General features: G+C 45.3%; 7 protein-coding genes across 7 annotated transcripts; 4 read left to right on the top strand and 3 right to left on the bottom strand.

The window, feature by feature from the left end:
- Positions 1–4,089: 4,089 nt before the first annotated feature.
- On the bottom strand, positions 4,090–5,245 carry SJAG_01968 (pepsin A; the record flags this gene model as incomplete). The annotated part of the gene is made up of 2 exons (XM_002173160.1): positions 4,090–5,039; positions 5,119–5,245. The coding sequence occupies 2 exons, from the start codon at positions 5,243–5,245 to the stop codon at positions 4,090–4,092; spliced, it is 1,077 nt and encodes a 358-aa protein (XP_002173196.1).
- A 2,964-nt stretch (positions 5,246–8,209) lies between these two features.
- On the top strand, positions 8,210–9,598 carry SJAG_01970 (thiamine-repressible acid phosphatase pho4; the record flags this gene model as incomplete). The annotated part of the gene is made up of 1 exon (XM_002173161.1): positions 8,210–9,598. The coding sequence occupies one exon, from the start codon at positions 8,210–8,212 to the stop codon at positions 9,596–9,598; it is 1,389 nt and encodes a 462-aa protein (XP_002173197.1).
- Positions 9,599–9,948: 350 nt separating this feature from the next.
- Positions 9,949–11,337, bottom strand: SJAG_01971 (DNA-3-methyladenine glycosylase Mag1). The gene has a single exon (XM_002173162.2). It carries the CDS (start codon positions 11,165–11,167, stop codon positions 10,361–10,363), a length of 807 nt encoding a protein of 268 aa, XP_002173198.1. The 5' UTR covers positions 11,168–11,337; the 3' UTR covers positions 9,949–10,360.
- A 943-nt stretch (positions 11,338–12,280) lies between these two features.
- SJAG_01972 (alpha-1,2-galactosyltransferase gmh3) lies at positions 12,281–13,336 on the top strand (the record flags this gene model as incomplete). The annotated part of the gene is made up of 1 exon (XM_002173163.1): positions 12,281–13,336. The coding sequence occupies one exon, from the start codon at positions 12,281–12,283 to the stop codon at positions 13,334–13,336; it is 1,056 nt and encodes a 351-aa protein (XP_002173199.1).
- Positions 13,337–14,022: 686 nt separating this feature from the next.
- On the top strand, positions 14,023–15,835 carry SJAG_01973 (hypothetical protein). The gene has a single exon (XM_002173164.2). It carries the CDS (start codon positions 14,486–14,488, stop codon positions 15,428–15,430), a length of 945 nt encoding a protein of 314 aa, XP_002173200.1. The 5' UTR covers positions 14,023–14,485; the 3' UTR covers positions 15,431–15,835.
- On the top strand, positions 15,769–16,705 carry SJAG_01974 (nucleoside 2-deoxyribosyltransferase). Its single transcript, XM_002173165.2, has one exon. It carries the CDS (start codon positions 15,859–15,861, stop codon positions 16,474–16,476), a length of 618 nt encoding a protein of 205 aa, XP_002173201.1. The 5' UTR covers positions 15,769–15,858; the 3' UTR covers positions 16,477–16,705.
- On the bottom strand, positions 16,624–20,570 carry SJAG_01975 (kinetochore protein fta5; the record flags this gene model as incomplete). Its single annotated transcript, XM_002173166.2, has 2 exons — positions 16,624–20,364; positions 20,493–20,570. 2 exons carry the CDS (start codon positions 20,568–20,570, stop codon positions 16,669–16,671), a joined length of 3,774 nt encoding a protein of 1,257 aa, XP_002173202.1. The 3' UTR covers positions 16,624–16,668.
- Positions 20,571–21,556: the final 986 nt, after the last annotated feature.

Consider the following 21,556-nt stretch of genomic DNA (forward strand, 5'->3'; position numbering starts at 1 on the left):
TTCGTTCTTTCGTACATTTTCTTCGCAACCTTATTGGAGCAATTCCTTCCTGAAAATTCATCTCAGTCTAGATAACAACGCTGAGCGGGTCCATACACTCATAGTAGTATACGAGTGAAACCGCATTTTGTCAACGAAATCCGAGATTAATCATAGTGTAGCAAAGCTACTACAATACTCCAAACAATTGCTGTCCGGACAAACAAAATATTGTATAGTGGCACTGAGGCAGCATATCCTCAACTGAAAGTGAAACTCTTGAAACATTGAAGAAGCTGCGAAAGAGAGAACAAAAAAGGAGAAATAACGGAGCCCTTTATAGACAGAGTTTCCTTAAACTTCGTTTATGTAATTAACCATACTTCATCGTATAGCCCTACAGCAGTTCACTGTCAATGTTGCAAATGTACAGTAAAAGTCTAGGGTTTAGTGCATTCAAAGGTGAAACTATGCATTGTGTTCGCCTTCTTTATCTTATTTAGTGTGGTTTAAGGAAGAGTAAGGAATTTTAATGATAAGCGACACGACCTAATGCATTTCTTAAATATGCGTTGCTGGAAAACTCACCACCAATAATGAGATCCGCGTTAGTAAGGGGGGCTAGGTAAAGGAAGGGAGGAAGGAGGTTTATACGACATACTCCCGAAATTGGTTCTGGACATCGAGAGTTTCTACATTATTCCAAGTCAAGCTGGTTTTCTCTGGCGTCATTCGGAAAATGACCGCTCGTTGTGTAAACTGAATTTCATAGATTTCGTACAATTGTATTTTTTTTCAGTAGATACATCGCTTGGTCTTTGTCTATAATTCTTGTTTATAAAATGTAGATAAATGATATGTTTTTTCTTTTTTTTTGTACGAAAGACGAATGCATGGATAGAAGTAAACCTTTAAAAAACGCCTCCAACTTTTGAAGTTTAAAAAGCATATGTATCAGATACAAAAATTGGTTGCAAAATTGAGAAACCATTTGTCATGAGGGCGAATGTGGATTAATTAGAAAGGCTTATGCCAATACGTTTATACATTTGAACCGTAAAAATTAAGATGGACGGAAACCTGTTGCTGAAGTGCCTTCACCTAGAACATCCTTAGAGCTTACTTGAGTACTGTTCAAGAATGATAGCTATGACTTTGTTTATTGGGACTAGAGTCGTGTCGACCAGACCAAACCAGACCAGAAAAGGAATGAATGTGAAACTGTTTAGTATTGTACCGCACATTTTATGGCTCATGGAACACAAAATTAGTCGCGGAAAAATGTATACAACAAAACATCTTAAGAAATATGATACTCTGGGCAAACGAAACAATTAAATAATGGCTCGTCTTAGATTAAACAAGGACATTGGATACATTACTCATTAAGATGAATTTGGGGCATGATTGTAATGTGGACCAAGCTGCCATGAGAAGACTGGGAGGAAAGAGCTATAGAACATACACACCTATTGTACGAGATAGTTTGTTGATTTCATGCTCATTCAAGCCCAAGACTTCATTGAGAGTCCACATAAAAGGCGCATCATTAAATCAAGTAATTGGTGTTTTAGATGGATGCTGCATCAAGGTATTGTTAAAGCAGAGTAGGAAAGAATGTTATACATTGCTCTTGATAATAACTAGTCAAAAGTAAATAGCGTCTCGGACACTAATGCTCATATGACTCTTTTTCGCAAGAATTTACTTAGTCTAAGCGAACAAGCCGGTACAATTACAGGCATTATTACTGTTCCATAAAGTCCGCGAGCTACGAATGCAATCAAACGCGAAATGATAACTGCGTAACGAAACCAACACTAGTAGGCGAATAAAATACCTCACGGCGTGATGCAGATAATTAGAATAGTCAGAGCTTCTCCGTAATTAGGGAAACTAGATGAAAATGATCGGGTTAATGACTCCTTACACTCCTTAAGCTTTCATTTGCGAATGCGCTGACAGCCTGCTTAAGCGATATAGTCCCAAGTCAGAAATTGGAGAGTCCACAAGGCGTGCCCGAAACATGTTATCTACAAAAAAAGTATTTTTATGAATGTTTCGGTGACTTTAGAGATATTCGTTAATATATACTTTGTTTTATTACTGTAAACTAAATATTAGTCAGATAGTTATTCTAGTGGAGTAGGTGTGCATTCAAATATTTGTTAGCATTCATTACTATCTGTACCAGACACCACACAGTTTATTGCCGATTTTACAAAAGATGTAAGCTTGGAAGCGACAGTCTACCCTAGACACAAATAGTAACAATTGCAGGTCAACAGGTGATTTGAGAACGCACACAATTAGTATTACTTTTGGACTGCAGTCTAAGAGCTATATTTCTTCCTTCATATTAAATATTATAAACTCGAGAAGAATTTTGCGACATGTGTTGTACGCTTTTGGCGCACGCGGTTCCAGAGTACTTAGGTTGCTTAATAAACCGCACACTAATATCATGTCAATTGACTGGTACCCCTTGAAAAGTCATTTGAAAGTTCATTAATGCAGAGCTACAACTCATAATTTCACTCCAAGTTTTGATTTAGTCTCGAATTGAGTGGTTACGGTTGAACATTATAATATCTGATGAGTAAGGAGCTTTCAATTGACAAGAAAAGTGAATAAGTAACCTCGTTCATGCTTATTTAGGAAGTCATAGGATTTAAAGTAACGAGTGAGTACGTAAATACTCATTTAAATTATTTGACTGCTTGGGGATGCGACAAAAACTGTGCGTGGATGGGATACGCCGAATAATAGTTCCAGTTTTTCACTGTTAAAGTATGCTAAATATCATGCTTGCCGCTGCTAGTTTTGTTGTCTGCACAATCAATTATAGCATTTATGCAATATAAACGTTCAGAAAGGTAAGAAGTTGAGACAAGGAAATGCGGCACTATAGATTGTCATAAACCGATCAATCTCTTTCTTAATGTTGAAAATTGAGCATTGGAATTAAAATTTAAACACGAAAACTTAAATCGTTTATCACTCATGTATAAGCTGTTTCATTACAATTCTTGCTTGTTTGAAGCTATAATATCGTTGATTATTTAACGAAACAATTGAATCCTTTTTTTTTTTTAGCGAGAACTTAAACAGCTCGCGTTACCTTGGAAATACTTAACAAACAATTCAAGTTGATGAAAATCTACATATGAGAAAGAAATTCAACACGCCATTAAACTCTACCAAAGCACAACAAATTCCAAATTAATAGTTTCAAATAAAGCAAAAACAAAAAAAAAAAATAAATAAATAAATAAAAACAAAACCAAGTTACTATCTTTATGAATTGCTTCTTCGTAATACTTATTCATTGAATGAAAACACCAAAAAAAGGCTCTGCTTCTGTTGACAACAATTTTTCACCGACACTATAATGCGCAATCGACGCATTCATGGTCAAACAGTACTTAAATATCCAACTGAATACAAACTCACAACAGGGTTTGCCTGCCCAATTAAAATCTCCGCAGCACATGTACTCGTCCAGCTGGACCCTGATACTCCTTCTCCTTCTGTGATTATATTAACGTTGACATTCGCCCTTGAACCCCGTGGCCAGCCGATTTGTTCATCCCATTTTTCCGTTCTTTATTTCTCCACATGAGTATAATCCTTAAACTACAACTGAGTTTTCGCATCTTATGTTAGACGAAACTGACATCTCTATTACAAATCATTTCGTCAGGGGCCCTGTTTGAACCCTGGTAGCTTAAAATCTCGCGTACCAACTAGTTCACATCCTTGGTCTAGTAAGGTCCCTTGCATAGACCCCTTCAGCCCTTGTCAGTATTCAGGAAGTAACCCGTAGCTATAACAGACTATGCGACACTTCATGTCGGCAGCCGACACTATACCCCACAGCCGCCGAAACGAAAAAAAATGTAGTAGTAAAGCAAAAATTTAATATTCATTCAAAAAAAACAAAACCGAATCAATCATAACCATAATATAACTCCAGAGCAAATTTGATGCGAGATTTGTGCAAAAAAGTGCACAGACGTAAAAGGAACGCGCGTTTATCTTCAACCGGTTTTCGAAGAGCGTTTAAAGGGGTATCCAGTTTAACAAAAACGTTCAATATCAAAAGAACGCTTACTTGTAGGAAGCGAAACCAATTTGGTTGGTATCGTAGTTGATGGAAGTCAAGACCTTGCGGAAGAAAGGGTCACCAAGAATCATCTCGCCATTGCTGTCAAAGTAGGAGTTGGAGTAGAAGAGGGAGAAGCAGTAAACGTTACCGTAGTTAAGGGCGTAGTCGTTGAATGTAAAGGTGTAGCTCTTGCCGTTAATAGTGAAAGTAATGTCAGGACCAGAGCAAGTGGCCATCCGTTGTCCACTAGTAACACCAAGAAGTTTATTAATAGAAGCGGCAAGGTTGCTGCCAAGAACGAAGGCTGAGGTACCAGAATCGACAATGGCAGTGAGGGCGGTCGAGCTGACAGTGGTGCTGCCGACCTTGATGGAGTTCAATGTACTGCAGAAGTAGACGGAGCAGGTGTTGGGGGACCAGGAGAAGGCCGTACTGGCCAAGCTCGTGGGCACATCACCGAGAATAAGGGAGCTGGAGGAGACATCGTTTCTAAGGTTGAAGGTGGCAATGTGAGGATTGACGAGGTTTTCCTGGAAGATGTGGTAAAGGGGGGAGGTTCCAGACATGGCATAGTGAGACATGGCACCAATACCCATGACACCGCTGAAGCCATAGTTGGCATAGGTATCCATAGAAGCGGCAGAGGCTGCACCGAACTGCTGGTTGGTCAATTTAACCCCACCAATTGTAAGGGTATCCTGGTACACGGGGCCGGAGGAGCCACCAGTAATGTAACCGATGCTGTATGTGCTACCGGTGTTCTTGGAAGTAGAGGAAGCACTGGGGTTGTAGCGTTGAGGATCGTCAGAACCACAGTCGCCGCCGGTGCAACCAACAGCAGGAACCCACAAGTCGAAACTGCCTGTATCAATTTGGACAGTGAATTCCTGAGCAGGGGTACCAAGGCCAATGGTGACATAGTAAGCAAGGAACGTTGCGGGCCAGTCACCGACTCAGTAAAAGAGTATTACGCTTGGAAAACGTATTGTTGTTCAACGTAAGCCAGTAAGGGCTGACAGTCATGTTCGGACTGTAGTTTCCGTCTTCGTCCCAATGGGTGAATTGAGGAGGCATCTTCGTCAAAGGCAGCTCAAGAGCCTGAGCAACGCCCAAAAGACCAGTGGCAACGGTCAAAAAGATAGAGGTGAAGGAAGGCATACTACCGGAAAAGTATATGGGTATCAAGAAGAAGTTGAAAGTCGTAAAGTCAGACAAATGTGCGTCTGGGGGTATCAAAGTTAATGTGTTCGAAACAAAAAGGACAGCGAAGAGTGCAAAAACTCAAAGTGTTCTCAATAGATGAATCCGAACAAGAGGCAATGGAATTGTTGTCGATGTCGATGGTCAAAAGTGGGATTTTGCTCAAGTATTTATATTCTTTTGGAAGGGATATTATCAATTGAATGAGGATTAGTGTACGAATTGCAATCGGTCCATTACGGCAGAATACCCACGCAAAGGCAGCTGTTGTCCGATGTCGCGTGTACCATCAGCAAGGAGCAGCTGATGAAACAGCTACCGCAGAGTCGCAGCCGGAGCCTTGCGAAAACACGCGGCGCGCTATCGGCGCTTATTACGTCAAAAGGGGCCAACGAAAAGAAGCGAGAGGGGATGATTAGAGGAAAGGCATAATCGGTGTGCTAGCATTCAGGGGCTTCTCGTTCGCTGCAAATAGACGCAAACTACATTACCAATAAGCGACGTTGACGCTAGCGGGGAGAATGATCGGCGGCAGAGCAAACACAAAGAGGGGTCCGAGGAGATCGCCGGCTAGCCGGGAGCGGAAGCGAGGGAAACCGAATAAAATTACAGCAAAAACGATGGTGGGAATAACAAAACAAAGCAGCATCTGAACGCATCAGAACAGCCCTGTGAGTCGTTTCTCGTATCGTAATCCCCCGTACTCGCGGAAGCAGTCCGCACGTTTCAGGAGAGAGCAGTCGCATTCATATGACGTACGGCAGTGAGTTCTTGCACGTGGGGCCGATACTGAGTACCGAATGGCGTCAATCCCTGTCACAAACGAGCTTGACCGAAAACCCTGCAGGAGGGGTCAGGGGTCAAGGGGTCTCACGGGTGAACTACCTATGACGAGAAACAGCTGGCCCTGCATCCCCGAGCGAGCAAAAGAACTTGGGGCTACTCGTGCCGCACGTTCTTGGAGCTACTTTTCTTCGAACGAATTTCATGACAAAAAACTCAGCAGAAACAACAGACAATTCCTGTCTGGAGCAAAATTAGTTTCCCTCTTTCGTGGGACACGGCATGCATTGCCTATCTTCCAATTTCTTAACACTGCGATATACGTCATCATCACGTGGACCACTAGTTCTCACGTTAGCATGCCACTAGCTCAGGGATGAAATACAGTTGAACCTAATCCGACAAACCGAGCTGTCAGAGAGCTGCTGACGTCAAGCGAGAAAGCTTGAAGGGGGAGACCGCCCCAGGGCAGCCTAGGCTGCTGAGAGAGGACCCGCTTCGAGCGGGGAAAGGGTGTCTGTACACGCCAAGACGAAGGTGGGTGAAGTGGGTGAAGTGGGATAGAAGCGAGCAAGTGGGTTGTGTAGTGGGGGCACGTGCTGGACCCTGGACGGACGAATGGCCCACAGCGCCGGCTGCACACAAATTCGAGCGCAGCGTCTGAGAGCGATTGCGTCGACTACAGAACCGATAGAACGGACAAAGAGTGCGAATCCGTTTTAGGAACAATGATATTGCCACCAAATTCCATTTCTTTCAAAGGGATGCCCCTTCTCTAACTATGTAAAGCTTTCCCTAGTACACGTATTCACACACGCACTTGATGTCAAGGTCGTAGTGTGGCTGTTTCCCCGTCACGCTATAAGCGAAAGGGATGCCCACGTAGCTCTTAGAGCTAGCTCGATGCCGATCACTGCCCGAAAGCATATGACTTGGTAAGAGCTTTGGTGGTAGCGATTTCGTTTTCAACTCCTTCTACTAACTAATTCGTAAGTGGAACTTAAGTGGGATGTTGGTGGGATGATAATGGGGGCCCCCCTTGAACTCCACTACTACCACCACATGAAGGAGGATTTTCTGAGATTCGAACGAAGGGCTACCGCGCCTCCCTCGCTTCCCAAAGGGACCCACTCGCGAGTTCGACTCTCACATGTGGGTTTCCTCCTCGTGTTTCGGAGCCGTGCGTTCCGCGTTTCCTCGAGGTTGTCGGCACACGCTCGGCCCCTCCCGATCGTCCACACATGCCGACCTATGAGGTCTCAGGGATTTTCGCTAGTCAATGCATCCCGTGGGTAGATCCCAATAGGCATTTTTGTTCACGTACAACTCCGCTTTTCCAGGGTTAGGGTTAGAATAATGGTATATAAGGAGCAGCTGGCACCCGCTCTTCGGGTTTCTGCCTCGACTGCTTTTTATTCCCACTGCTTGCTTTGAAAGAAGAAGAGTTCGTGTGGTGACAACGACGAGGTAGATGTGACATTGGCTATGAGAGTTAATGTGTCGTAGTTAGGGAAACAAATCTGAAAGTTATGATTAAGAAAGGTTTATGAAACAAAATTGGGAGGGTACAGAGGAAAATGTCTAAAACGAAGCGAGCAGGCCATTAACCCTGAAACGCTCCTTTTGAGCGTACTTGAAAAGAAACTGAAATTGATTTGAACAGTTTTAAACTGCTACTCCAATCAGAGTACTCCTAACTGTTACAGCTTTCGGCTTCTTTCTTTGGTGGTCTTTCAATCCGCCCACGACAAAAAAAATCAGTTACTGACAACATCCCACTGCATTATGCGAACTTGTCTTTTTTCTCTCTATTCTATTTTTTGTTTGACAAATTGTGTCGTCCTGTGCTGCTCATTTGTCTTCCATTGGGCACCTTGCTTGCATTTTAACCCTAGTGTGGCGAATGAACAACAACACCATTAGTCAGGGAGTGCCGCTAAGCTGCGACAAGGTTTTACGCGGAGTTCCCGTTTTGGAACCATCTGAGATTAAAAATTGCGCAGCTTGAGGCCGTTACGCAAAGTCCGCCCTGAATTACGGGAATACTGCGATCGTTAGTGTGTATAAGAGCAAGTACTGCTGCCACGTTGAATACCAGTCACCGACAACTCTCTTTATTCTACTCTCTACTCTACATCTATGTCTTCTTTCGTTCGCAGCCTTCTTGTTGCCTGCCTTGTTGCCTTGGCCAGTGCTTCCACTCTTCCTTTTGGCTCCTACGATAACACTGACATCAAGACCTATCACTTGGGTTCTTTGAGTGATTATCACTCCCCTGAGAACTTCCTCGACAATGATTTCCCCGAGAGCTGTGAGTTGAAGCAGGTCCACATTCTTCAACGTCATGGTTCTCGCAACCCTACTGCCGGTACTAAGGCCGGTTCGGCCGGTGGTATCCAGGCTTTTGAGAACCGTCTTACCAACGGTACTATCAGCTTCAACTCCTCTATTTCTGACAACGCTTTCAACTTCGTTAGCTCCTGGGAGCCTATTATTCTCGAGAAGAATGCCGATCTCTTGTCTGACCGCGGTCGCTACCAGATGTTCGACCTCGGTGTGCAAAACTACTTGCGCTACACCGACCTCATTAACGACAAGGACTTCAAGTTCCAAGTTAACACTGCTGCCCAAGACCGTGTCGTCGAGTCTGCCGAGTGGTACATGAGTGGTATGCTTGGCCGCTCGTACGTCAACGAGACCACTTTCCAATATGTTCCTGAGGACTCCTCCGCCAGCATTAACACTCTTTCCGGTAACGATGACTGCAAGAACTACGAGAACTACAACTCTACCTCTTCTGCCGTCGTCAAGGCTTACCTGAAGAAGGCACTTGAGGCTCCTCGTAAGCGTCTTTCCGAGTACTTGGTTGATGGCCAAGAGTTCACCACTGACGATGTGGTCAACATGTTCTCTTTGTGTGCTTATGAGAACGCTCTTCAAGGTGAAAGCGACTTCTGTGACCTCTTCACCCCTACTGAGTTCCGTGCCTGGGAGTACTCGTACGACTTGAAGTTCAGCTACGAAAACGGTCCTTCCAACCCTTGGACTCAACCTGTTGGTGCTGCTTTTGCCAACAACATGGCCAACCAAATCCTCAAGCTTGTCAACGGTACCACTTCCGAGGATGACCAACAAATCTTCTTGGCCTTCACTCATGACAGCCACATCACCACTGTCGAGACTTCCTTGGGCTTCTTCCCTGATACCACTCCTTCCAAGCCCCTCGCTCCCAGCTTCAACTACTACAACCAGTCCTTGAAGACTTCCCAATACGTTCCCTTCGGTGGTAACCTCATTACGGAGGTCTTCAAGTGTGACGATGACAAGTTCTATGTTCGTCACCTCGTCAACCAACGCACCTTCCCTTTGACTGATTGCGGTAACGGACCCAGCGGTGTTTCTGACGGTCTTTGTGAGGTTAATGCCTACCTTAACTCTGACGCCCGTCGTGATGCCGTCTTCCACGGTATTGAGACATACAAGGAGACTTGCGGTACTGATGAGCCTGCCTTTGAGGCCATGTACTAAGCGGTTGAATGAGTTTTGATGACGTTTGTGCCTTTTTTTACTTATGCACAGCTCACCATGTGAGCAGGATACCATATACAATACCTATTGCAGTGTTCGTGCGACGTGCCAACTGTGCTGTTTCTCTCGTTACTTTGATACCTTTTTTTTAACTTTATAAATGCGGAAATGATAGAACTTTTTTCTCTAGAATCATTGGCGATGGCTGCGTGGACAAATGAAACGAGACCTCTGACGGTACAACAATCTGTTGGCTGCCTTAACTAAACTTCGAACGTCTGTGTGACGAATTGAGTCTCTCTCTACCTTGCCGCATTCGTATACATGATGAAACGTTGAAATAGCTGAAACTGGGCGCCTATTTTTAAGCATGGATTTATTATTCCGGCGTATCGCAACAAGCGAGCGTTTCTGAAACTCTTGTTTGTTATCAACAATTTGCTAATGAAACGCAGTGAAGCTGCATGGTTTATTATAAAATTCTACTTTTTTAAGCAGTTCTTCGGACTGAAATATGTCGTATACAAACTAATAGCACTTAAATCTAAAACGAAAAAAGAAACCCCGCCAGAACCAGCGAAGAAAAAGTCTCGATTTAGGTCATTTTTTTCTCGGAAAAAGAAGAAAACAAACCCAGTTATTGAAAAAAACATCAATGCCACAAACAATGTTCATGACCGAGAAACAACAATACAAGGAAAACAGCATCGGCAAACAACAAAATTACCACTCCAGCCGTCCGTCCCATAACAGCACAGAATCTCAACTGGATCGCGATCGTTTGCGGAGTCGGATATAATCTGGAAGACTGGTTACCCGGTACAAATACCAAGTTGCGATGCTCCTGTAGGGCGCACAGGCACATCCCAATTCATTTGTTTCCCGGAGACTTGGTAACTTGTCCATAGCGTACAAATACCGAAATCCGTCTCGGATTTTCAGGTCACCAGCAGGAAGAACGTCTAATCTTCCCATTCCAAAAATTAAGAGCATCTCCGCTGTCCACCGACCGATTCCGTGAATCTGAGAGAGTCTTTCAATTAACTCTTCGTTCACCATTTCATGTGCTGCATCCAACGACGGTATAAGTCCGGTTTCCACCCCTCGAGCAATTTCGCGGATGGTATCCGTTTTTCTACGGGAAAACCCACATGACTTTAACTGCTCCTGTTCGAGTGCCAGTATTTCTTCTGGCGTAGGAAATCCGCCTGTTGCACTTGCCTTGGCCACCAAACGATTAATAATGGCCTTTCCCGCCTTTGTCGTCAATTGTTGATATGCTACAGCACGGATGAGTGCCTCATAAGGCTGTCTCACTTTTTCTACCCGAAAACTCGTATGGCCGATAGCCTCAACAACACGTTTCCAATGCTCATCAATGGAAGCCAGATGTTCTTCGGCCTTTGCCAGCTGGTCTGCAGTAGGCTGCCCTGGATTTGTGATGTTTGCAGGACTATCTTGTGTAATCTCGACGTTGGTCTTCACGTCAACAGAGTCCGTGATTTTGCTGTTTAATGATAACTCTGTCCGCTCGTCAAGCGGTCTTTTAATTTGATTGTTTTGATTCATACACTCCAAAAGTTCGCTGTGAAACTCGTTTCCCCAATGTGAACTTCGTCTGCCTTATGTGGCCAAAATACTATCACTACCGTACAATTCCACGTTTCTGTCTTAACTACGTCGATAACCAACTATTGCATGACAGGTCTCTGACACCACACAAATCATGTAGTGGCTTTAATGCTGATGGACTCCATTGGTTTCTCCTTCGTCCAAAAAATAAATGGCACCAACTCAGGGATTTGTCGCTATAATTCTCTTCCCCTCATTAGTACGGATTTAAACAGCAATTGCTGCGAATTCTGCTTTCGCCGAACAGTTTTTCTTGTCGTGAACATAGCGGATCCTCTGTGCAATCGCATCTCTGGTGGCATTTTAGTGTCGGCATATGTCGCATCGCTTCTCGGTTAATAGCGCGAATTTTTTTAATTGGACAACTGGTCGCTCACAAGCGCGCCTAAAAGTCTTTGTCCTACTAAGGAACAACTGGAAATTACGGAGAAGCAAAACAGGTTGGCCTGAACCACTCAGAAACAAGAGTTTTCTGTTAACAAAGACGTTCACTTCATAACCATGTCAAAGCGCACACTCAACCATCAGTTGCGGTTTCACTTCTCCGCCGCCTGGAAATGATAGCGATTCATGACGTGACTAAACCGCGTTTGCCGCTTATTCATCACTCGCTTCTTAAAACGGAGTAAGAAAAATTGGACGTCTCACTTTCAGCGGATGCGTTACGTACTCATCAGTATGCGTTGATGTTTCTTGCCGTTTAAACCGCATTTTTAGGGCTGCAGTTTGGTTTTCTCTTCCCACTTACTTTGTGCTTAAGAGCTACTACTGGTTTTTTTAGACGGGTTCCGTTCCTTCACACAGTCTTCCCCCCTTTCTCCCTTATCCTACGAGAGACGAGCTTTTTTTTCGTGCTTCACGGACGGTAAAAAGTTCTTCAACATACTTCCGCTTGCTTGGATGTTATTTGAGTAGTACCTGGGCCTTCGTTCTTTTCTCGTTTGTCTTTAGGAAGGTACCTTTTTTTCGCCTTCTCCTCTTTAATCTAATACACTGGTTGTCACAGCCAGTTGTATATATATAGTCCTTTAATTTCTGTGCATCTTCAAAATGATCCCTACTCGCCGAATTAAACTTGCTTTATTCGCAGTTTTACTCGCTCTGTGCTTGTTTACACTTTCTGTCTACTTCTTCAATGGAAACGAATGGCTGCGGGCTTATAAAGCTTCCTTAAGCAGCAACGATGATGGAAGAATCGTGAATGGCTTCTATGTTGAGGAAGACAGTTCCTGGGGAAGCACTGGCACCAATGAAGACACTACGGTTGTTAGTATCACGCACAGCGAGCCTGGTATGACAACGTACTATCAACCAGTATACCGGCCGGATGATACTCAAGAACCAAAGTCTCACGAAATTGTCATTCTGTTGGCAAGCAACGGCAAAACTTCCGATAAGAAAGGTGGCCAAAATGTATTCTTGGAGTGTTTGAAAAACAGAATCATGTACGCCAAGGCTCACAATTATGCTTTCGAATATGTCAACGTGTCTACCTACGATGTTCCTCCCGTTTGGGCGAAAATGCCAGCTATTCTTGCAACTATGGACAAGTACCCTAATGCGAAGTGGGTCTGGTGCCTCGACCAAGATGCTCTTTTAATGAATCGCGGACTTTCCCTGCAGGACAACATTCTCAACCCGAAGGTTCTGCTGAAGAGCCTTCTCACCAATACTCCCTTCTCAAACGATATCGCATCCCTTGGTACTCCGGATAAGTACCGTATGTCAGACTTGGATAACATTGGACTTATCTTGTCTAAGGACCTGGAGGGGTTGAATGCTGGAAGCTTTTTCGTTCGCGCTACACCGCTTATGCGTATGTTCCTAGACATGTGGACAGAGCCCAGTTTTCGAACCAATGAAGTTGTCAAAAATGAACAAGAGCTCCTTGAGTATTTTGCAAAGCATCACCCAGAGTTAACTTCCCACGTTGGCTTGGTTTCGCCTAAAAAGATCAACTCGTTTGATGCTGCCGAGGAGTACATTCGTTACACAGAAGGTGACTTGGTTATTCACTTTGCCGGCTGTTGGGTTGAGAATCGTTGCGAGGAACTTTGGAATCGATATTATGACATGTCTCCCAAAGATGACGAGGTTCATCTCTAGATTCCGAGTCTTTGTTTGTTAATTTCCAATTGCTTGTCGCTAACGAATCACCATAATAAAAAGACAGCTAGAGTTAAACCTTTGCGGAATTGACGACCTGGTATCTGGTAGGGGACACTCGCATTTCCTGTTCACTGTATTTAATACACGAGAACTCGTGACAGTTTGACTGTATTCCTCTTCCTTTCGAACACAAAGTTTCACATGCAGCTGACTCGTAATTGTTCAAGAAGCGATAAGCAGTAACTGGGTCTCACCCAATTTCCTTCAGATTACTCCTGTTGTATTCTATTCGAAGCCACATGACATAATTCAATGGAGGTAATAATAAAAAGCTGCGAGATTAGTACTTGCAACATTTTAAACAAGTTCTTAAAGGTTCAGAGCCTGTCGTTTTCTTTCAAGTTTTCAATAATCATTTTTGGTTCTTACACGTTAGAGAGTTACAGGAATTGCTATATTTGCAGCTTCATTACAGAGCAAGTCTTATGACCGTTATAATGATGGCTTCTATCTATTTCTATGGAGGCTTACTCTGCAATCTGCATGGGTTACTTTCCTTTCTATATTACTAGTTCAGTTAAGATACTCTATTGATCCTTCTTTAAGCGAATATAGTTCTGAGAGAAAAATATAGATTGTTGGGCTACACGGAAATAGAATTATGATGTTTATCTGTGTATACTAGTAACTTCAGTTTGTAATCCAAGTTCTGTCGAGACCTAATTCACCGGGTCCAATCTAATAAACATCCTGACGCAGCCAACAAAGCTAATTTTTCGTGTTTTGAGGATCCAGAGTCCATATCCTCATTAATTATACGTAAAAGAAACTCACTGTTAGCTGTAAAGTGCGAATTTGAGTTGTTTTGCTCTTATTTCAAACGGCAATTTTAGCTTTGACATTTGACGGTTACGGTTTGGCTTACACACTGATTTGTCTGGTAAGTTTGAGTTGGGCGACAGATACGATTACCATTAAGACTGATTGTTCTTTATCTTATTGATTTGAGCGTATTCCATTCTTGTTTTTGTTTTTTTGGAAATACCAACTATCGTTGAAGTCGATAAATCCTGTGGATTCTTTATAACACTTATATTTTAATGCCGTGCGTGTCATTTTTGTTTGAACTGGCTAGATTCTTCAACTATGGACACGATATTGACACTTTCTTACTTTGTCATATTTTCAATGCTGGGTTATCTCACGCGTTCAGGAATTCAAGGTCTTAATACTTATCCGGGTGCTCCTTTTCATGGCTTAGTATGGGCCCAAGTGTGCGGTTGTGCGTTTATGGGATTCCTTCAAACAGAGAATGTCATGTTTCCTACGGACTCGACCAACAAACCGCTTTTACTTGCTTTGACTACTGGCTATTGCGGATCAGTAACAACATTCTCCTCTTGGATGCTCGAAATGTTTCTTGGTATGGGCAACATTGAGCCGTCTTACACGCGTGCAAAAGGTGATGGATTTCTGAGTCTTGTTTCTATCTTTTCCATTACGTTACTTATGGCCTTTGCCGCATTACTGTACGGAAAACGTGTGGGAAGTACTACACATCTTTGGACCATTAAGTCACATCGACTATTACGCCCATTCCCAGCTAAAACACACACCGCTGTCCGTATCTTTTTATCGTTATTGGCAGTCTGTTTTTATGTTGGTGCAGCATTGTATACAGCATTCAGCACGTCTTACGCACACCGGAAGTTCGGCTTTGGTCTTGTGTTTTCTCCTATTGGGGCACTATTGAGACTTTACCTTAGTTTATGGCTTAACAAAAGCTCAGCTTACTTGCCGTGGGGAACTTTTGCTGCTAATATTCTTGGAACACTTATTCTGTCAATCATGTTCATGATTCCGCGCATATGTCACGTAAGCGATATTTCTAGAAGTGTACTGTATGGTGTACAAAACGGTTTTTGTGGAGCCTTAACTACATTGTCAACCTTTTTAAACGAGTTACATAAGTTACCAGACAAAAAGGCTTATATTTATGGAGCATTATCCGTCTTCGTAGGTTACGCTCTTGTTCTAATCGTTGACGGATCAACTGCATGGGGCCATGGTTATACTGTTGAGTATCTTTAAGTAAACTGTTTGTCTTATTTTAAAATTGTTGGACCGGCTACTTGTCCACATGATACAACTTTTCAACAGCAACTGGTTTATGGTGTTAGAAATACTCTCTGCTCCATCCTAACCTATTTATTTAACTACCATTTCTTCATTTACGCTCCTTTTATACCTGGGTTCTTTTATATTTGCTACTAGACACAATGTCCCTATGAAGTATGGGGAAATTGCTACATTATCTTTCTATTAAGTTGAAGCATGAACATTTGCCAAAAACTGAAGTACAAGCTCTCTAATTCTGCTTCAAAATCACATTTACTGATTAACTATCTTACTTATCAATGAAGGTTACACTAATAAAAAGCTCTTCATCTTTGGCAACTGTACACTATAAAACCCCATAAACTAGTTCAAGAAACTTGAGTTTTGACAAAGAGTATAAAATGGTCAAAACCGATTTGCCGTACAAAATTTACTTGGCCGGTGATACGGTCTTTTGGCCAGATGCGCTTGAAAGATTCGGAAAGATGAAGGCTATTTGTCGAGAATACGGGCTTCATGGAGTGGCTCCATTTGACGGCCAGGCTGACGTTCAAGATTCAAGCCCTGGTTTTGAAACGAGCATGAAAATTGCTGCCATGGATCGAAGCCTTATGAATGAATGCGACGCTGGAGTTTTTTGTATAAATCCTTACCGTCGTGCTGCGGATATGGACCCAGGTACAGCTGTTGAATTGGGTTACATGGCTGCCCAGGGAAAGCCGCTCGCTGGATATACCGATGACGGTCGCCTTTACACAGAGAAGGTGAAGGATTACAGAGCTACAGCATGGAAAGATGAACTTGTGTTAAGAACTGCCAAGGGCGGAAGCGGTTCGTTTGAAGACGCAGACGGCATACTCGTTCACTCCGAAGGAATGTACCAAAACATCATGGTCGAAGGTTTCATTAGAATGTCTGGAAGCTCCGTCTTTGTTTCCAAAGATTCAATGGATGCCTTCCGCATGGCTATAGCGGACCTGAAGCGACTTTTAAGCGGACATAGTCAAGCCTCAAAGTAATAAACAAATATAGTAAAAGAGCATTGTATGAAGAAATGCGAAAAGGGAAACTGCTAACTACACCTGGGTAAGAAAACTACAACAAGACACGCTACAAACCAAAATCCAAGCTTAATTTGAAGCCTATTATAAAGATTATATTACTAATATTATACCCATCCTTGGAAAACTGTGAAAAACTCATTAATGAAACTAGTAGTTGTCAATACCACCGTTCTCTTGACCGAAGGGATAGAAGGACTTGTTGCAAGTCTTAGTGTAGGCATAGGCGGAAGTATCAAGCTTGTTTCCTTCGCCGTCGACGAAGTAGAAGTAGAAACCACCCAAACCATAACCGTTGGCAACAATGAGACGAACGGGAAGGTATTCACCATCCTTCAACTCACCAAGGTCCCACTCGCCCATACCAGTTTCGAAGGTAGTCTTACTCCACTTGGCATAAGCATCGTAGTTAGAGTTCGACCAGCCGCTGATGGCCTTGTCGCCGAACCAACCATAGAAGACATCATCGACGTTCTCAACGAAGAAAGAATACTTGTCATCCTTGGGAACTCTGAAGAAGAATTGGTAGATAAGAGCCTTGCAAGTACTCTTAATGGTTCCCATGGAACCATCAGGAGGATAGGAAGGAAGGTTGTAAGAAGAAGCCCATTGAGGAACGGATTGGTCGACGCTGAAGACACCACTGTACATAGGCTCGCTTTGATCGAGATCAGAAGAACCGAAGAAAGCGGGTCTGTCGAAGGCAGAAACATCAGTAACGGTTTGGTCACAGAACTTCTTCTTAGAGGGAAGAGTGTAGTTGTAGACAGCGTATTGAAGACCACGGACACCAGAGCAAACTGCAGTGGGAACGCTGATCTTAACAGTGTCAGTAGCAGATCCGGGAATAGTCTCAGTAGTACCGACACTGGCAGAGTAGTCAGTAACGGTGATAGTGGGATGAGCAGGAGTAGGAACGAGAACAACCACGGTGCCAGGAACAGAACCGCTAGCATCAATTGTAGTGGTGGAAGAAATGCTACCAGAGGTAAGAGTCTCGGTAGTCATTCCAGGGTTCGAAGGAACAATAACATCAACGGTGATGGTGCTTCCGTTAACGGGAAGAGTAGTAGTGTAACCGACATATCCGGAGGTCTTGGTCTCAGTCACTGTGGTAAGAGTCTCGGGAACGAAAACCTCGACGGTAGTAGTGCCATCGGTCACAGGGAGAGTGGTAGTGAAGGCAGTCGTACCGGAGGTGAAAGTCTCGGTAGTGGCAGGGAAAGTAGGAACGAAGACCTCAACGGTGGTGGTACCGTCGCTAACTGGGAGAGTAGTAGTGAAGCTAACAGAACCAGAAGTGAAAGTCTCGGTAGTGGCAGCGGGGGAAGTAGGGACACCGACCTCAACAGTGGCAGTGCTACCGTTGAGGGGGAGAGTAGAGGTGAAACCAACGGAACCGGTGGTAACAGTCTCAGTAACGGTCTTGATGATACCAGGAACGAAGACCTCAACGGTGGTAACGCTGTCAGTGACGGGAAGAGTAGTAGTGTAACCGACAGAGCCGGAAGTGATAGTCTCGGTAATAATGTCACCGGTAGGAACGAAAACCTCAACAGTAGCGGTGCTGCCGTTGACAGGGAGAGTAGTAGTGAAACCAACAGAACCGGAAGTGATAGTCTCAGTCACAACAGCGGGAGTGGGAACAACGACGTGAACCTTTTCGGTGCTGCCGCTGACGGGGAGAGTAGTGGTATATTGGACAGAGCCAATAGTAACGGTCTCAGTGATGGTTACAACGGTACCGGGGATGTAAACCTCAACGGTGGTAACGGTACCCTCGACAGGGAGAGTAGTCGTGGAAGCAACAGTACCGGAGGTGATGGTCTCAGTAACAACGTTACCGGTGGGAACGAAGACCTCGACAGTAGTGGTGCTGCCGTTGACGGGAAGAGTAGTAGTGAAACCAACAGAACCAGAGGTAATAGTCTCGGTGACAACAGCGGGAGTGGGAACAGAGGCAGAAGCACTGCTGCTAAGAACCGCAGTCGAGTGAACGAAGTCACCGGAAGTGGTCGTGTTGATATTGTGAAGGTTGGTGGGAATGACGATTTGAACAAGAGTAGAGTTGATCAAACCGGGAATGGGAACGGTAGTGGTGAATCCAACGCTACCAGTGGTAAGAGTCTCGGTAACAGCAGGGACAGAAGTAGAGACAGAGCTGGCGTCGCTGTAGGCACCAGTGGAAGGCTTGCCAACAGTGGTGGAAGCAACGACAGTGCTGTTGTCACCGTAAATGGTCTTGTAAACGACGCTGTTGGAAGGAACGGCGGTGTTACCAAGAGTAGTAGAAGCAACAACAGTGCTGTTGGGGCCGTAGATGGTCTTGTAAACAACAGTGTTCACGGGAGCAGACTCAGAAACAGAGCCGGTGCTGGAGGGAACAGGGCTGCCGACAACAGTGGAGGCGACAACAGTGCTGTTGGGACCGTAGATAGTCTTGTAGACAACAATGTTGGCAGGGGTAGACTCGGAAACGGAACCAGTGCTGGAGGCAGGAGTGTTACCGAGGGTAGTGGAAGCAACAACAGTGCTGTTGGGACCATAGATAGTCTTGTAAACAACGGTGTTCACGGGAGCAGACTCGGAAACAGAGCCGGTGCTAGAAGCGGGAACAGAGTTGCCAATAGTGGTGGAAGCAACGACGGTGCTGTTGGGGCCATAGATGGTCTTGTAGACAACAGTGTTGACGGGAGCAGACTCAGAAACAGAACCAGTGCTAGAAGCGGGAGTGTTACCGAGGGTAGTGGAAGCAACAACAGTGCTGTTGGGACCATAGATAGTCTTGTAAACAACGGTGTTCACGGGAGCAGACTCAGAAACGGAGCCGGTGCTGGAGGGAACAGGGCTGCCGACAACAGTGGAGGCGACAACAGTGCTGTTGGGGCCGTAGATGGTCTTGTAGACAACAGTGTTCACGGGAGCAGACTCAGAAACGGAGCCGGTGCTAGAGACGGGAACAGAGTTGCCAATAGTGGTGGAAGCAACAACAGTGCTGTTGTTACCGTAAATGGTCTTGTAGACCACGGTGTTGGAAGGGACTGCCTCAGAGCTGCCGGAGGCAGATCTGGTCACGCTGCTGGGAACGACAACGGTGCTGTTGGGGCCGTAGATAGTCTTGTAGACAATGCTACCGGAAGGAGTAGCCTCAGAATCGACACTCGAAGCGGAGCTGGTCAAGCCAGAAGGAACCACGACGGTGTTGTCGCCGCCGGTGAGGGTAGTCGTGTAAACGACATCGCTAGAGGAGACAACGACCTTGGTGACGACGGGTGCAGAGTTGGTCACGCTGGAGGAGGCAACGGGAACGTTGCTGTTGCCAGGGACAGAGGAGTAGACAACGCTGCCAGAGGGAACGGCACCAGAGCTAGCAGGAGCAGAGCCGGTCTCGGTAGTGGGGACGACGACTGTGCTGTCGCTGCCATAGATGGTCGTAGTGTAGACGGAAACGGAGCCCTTCTCGGCGGGAGTCTCGCTCGAGCGAGCAGGAGTAGGCTCAGAGACAGTGGTAGGAACAACTACAGTGGTGTTGTTTCCGTAGAAAGTGGAAGTGTAGACGAGGACGTTGGAAGAGACGCCGTCAGTGCCGGCAGAAGCAGGCTGGCTGACGGTGGTAGGGACAGTAGCAACAGTGGTGTCATTGCCGTAGAAGACGGTAGTGTAGACGGTACCCTTGTAAACGAAGGAGTCGGTGACAGCAGAAGGGCTGGCCACAGAGGTAGGGACGGTGACACTGTCGTTTCCGTAGACAGTGGTGGTGTAGTAGACATTGCTGTTGCTAATGGTCTCAGTGACAACGCTGCCGGAAGGCTGCTGGGTCAGAGTAACAGTCTTAGTAGTGGGGACCTTGACGATGACGACGTCAGTCTCGGTCGTGGTGGTGTAGACAGTACCCTCAGTGACCGTGACAGTAGGTTTAACGAACGTAGTGAGAGACGAAACTTGAGTCACCGTAGTCGTAACGACAGAAGCACTGCCATAGACATCGGTGGTGACGGTGACGGGGTAAGTAAAGGTCTCGGTGACGGGAACAACGGCTGTCTTGGTGACATAGATCACAGTGTAGACTCGACAACCGTTTGAGGAACCGTAGTGGTAACGGTGTAGACCGTCAAGGAGGGCACCTCAGTGACCGTGATGGTCTCGGTACCCAAAGTAGCAGTAGTAGGGGTCGTCCATGTCACCGTGGTGGGAACTTCGAAGGTGGTATAATAAGTCGAAGTGACAGTGACGGTAACAGGAGAGCCAGGAGAACCCGAGCCTTGTTCAGAGCTACCATTATCGCCGGGAACAGTTTGAGTTGTGGTGGTAGTGGTAGCGGAGCTGACAGGTGCAGATCCCTCGGTGGTAGAATCCGGGGTAACTGCGGGGTTGTAAACGTAAACTTGAGTTTCATAGCAGTTGCAGCTGGCGGCGTAGCTAGTGCTGGTGACGGTAGAGGGGACAGTGACGGTTTCGGTAACAACAGTAACAGTCTCTGTCTCGTACACAGTGCTGGCAGGGACGTTCTCGACGGTGGTGACGACAGAGGTCGATTCGGCGCATCCACAGGGCACAGTGTACACGCCAGGAGCGGTAAAGTACTTGGTAACAGTAACAGGAATAGTAGACGTTACCGCCGGAGCAGTGCACAACTCGGCAACAGTTTCATACTTGGTAAGAGTGGTCGCGACATGTTGAGTCTCAGTGACAGTGCATGCCGGAGTGTTGCGACGGTTTATCGTATTTTGGCGACGACCCCCATGCGGGGCAGCTGCGGAATTTCCCCACATAAGCAAGGTAACGAGCACGTTGCACAACGTGCTCGCTCTTGTAGAAAACGAGCGACTAAACACCATTATACCCAGGTGTCGTGAAAAGAGAGTGAAAGAGCAGTGACGAAAATGGCTGCGAGCGAGCTGCTTAAGAATGCTGGAGCCCGGCCGTCGAGGCGTCACGGATCTGTGCGAATGTGCATTTCGTTCGACTGGCCTAGCAACACCTCGGATATCGGTGCGAAATTCGTTAGCCAGGAAGATTCCGGATTAGCGACAGTTGG

The sequence above is a fragment of the Schizosaccharomyces japonicus genome (assembly GCF_000149845.2).
Source record: "Schizosaccharomyces japonicus yFS275 unplaced genomic scaffold supercont5.3, whole genome shotgun sequence".
Lineage (NCBI taxonomy): Eukaryota > Fungi > Ascomycota > Schizosaccharomycetes > Schizosaccharomycetales > Schizosaccharomycetaceae > Schizosaccharomyces > Schizosaccharomyces japonicus.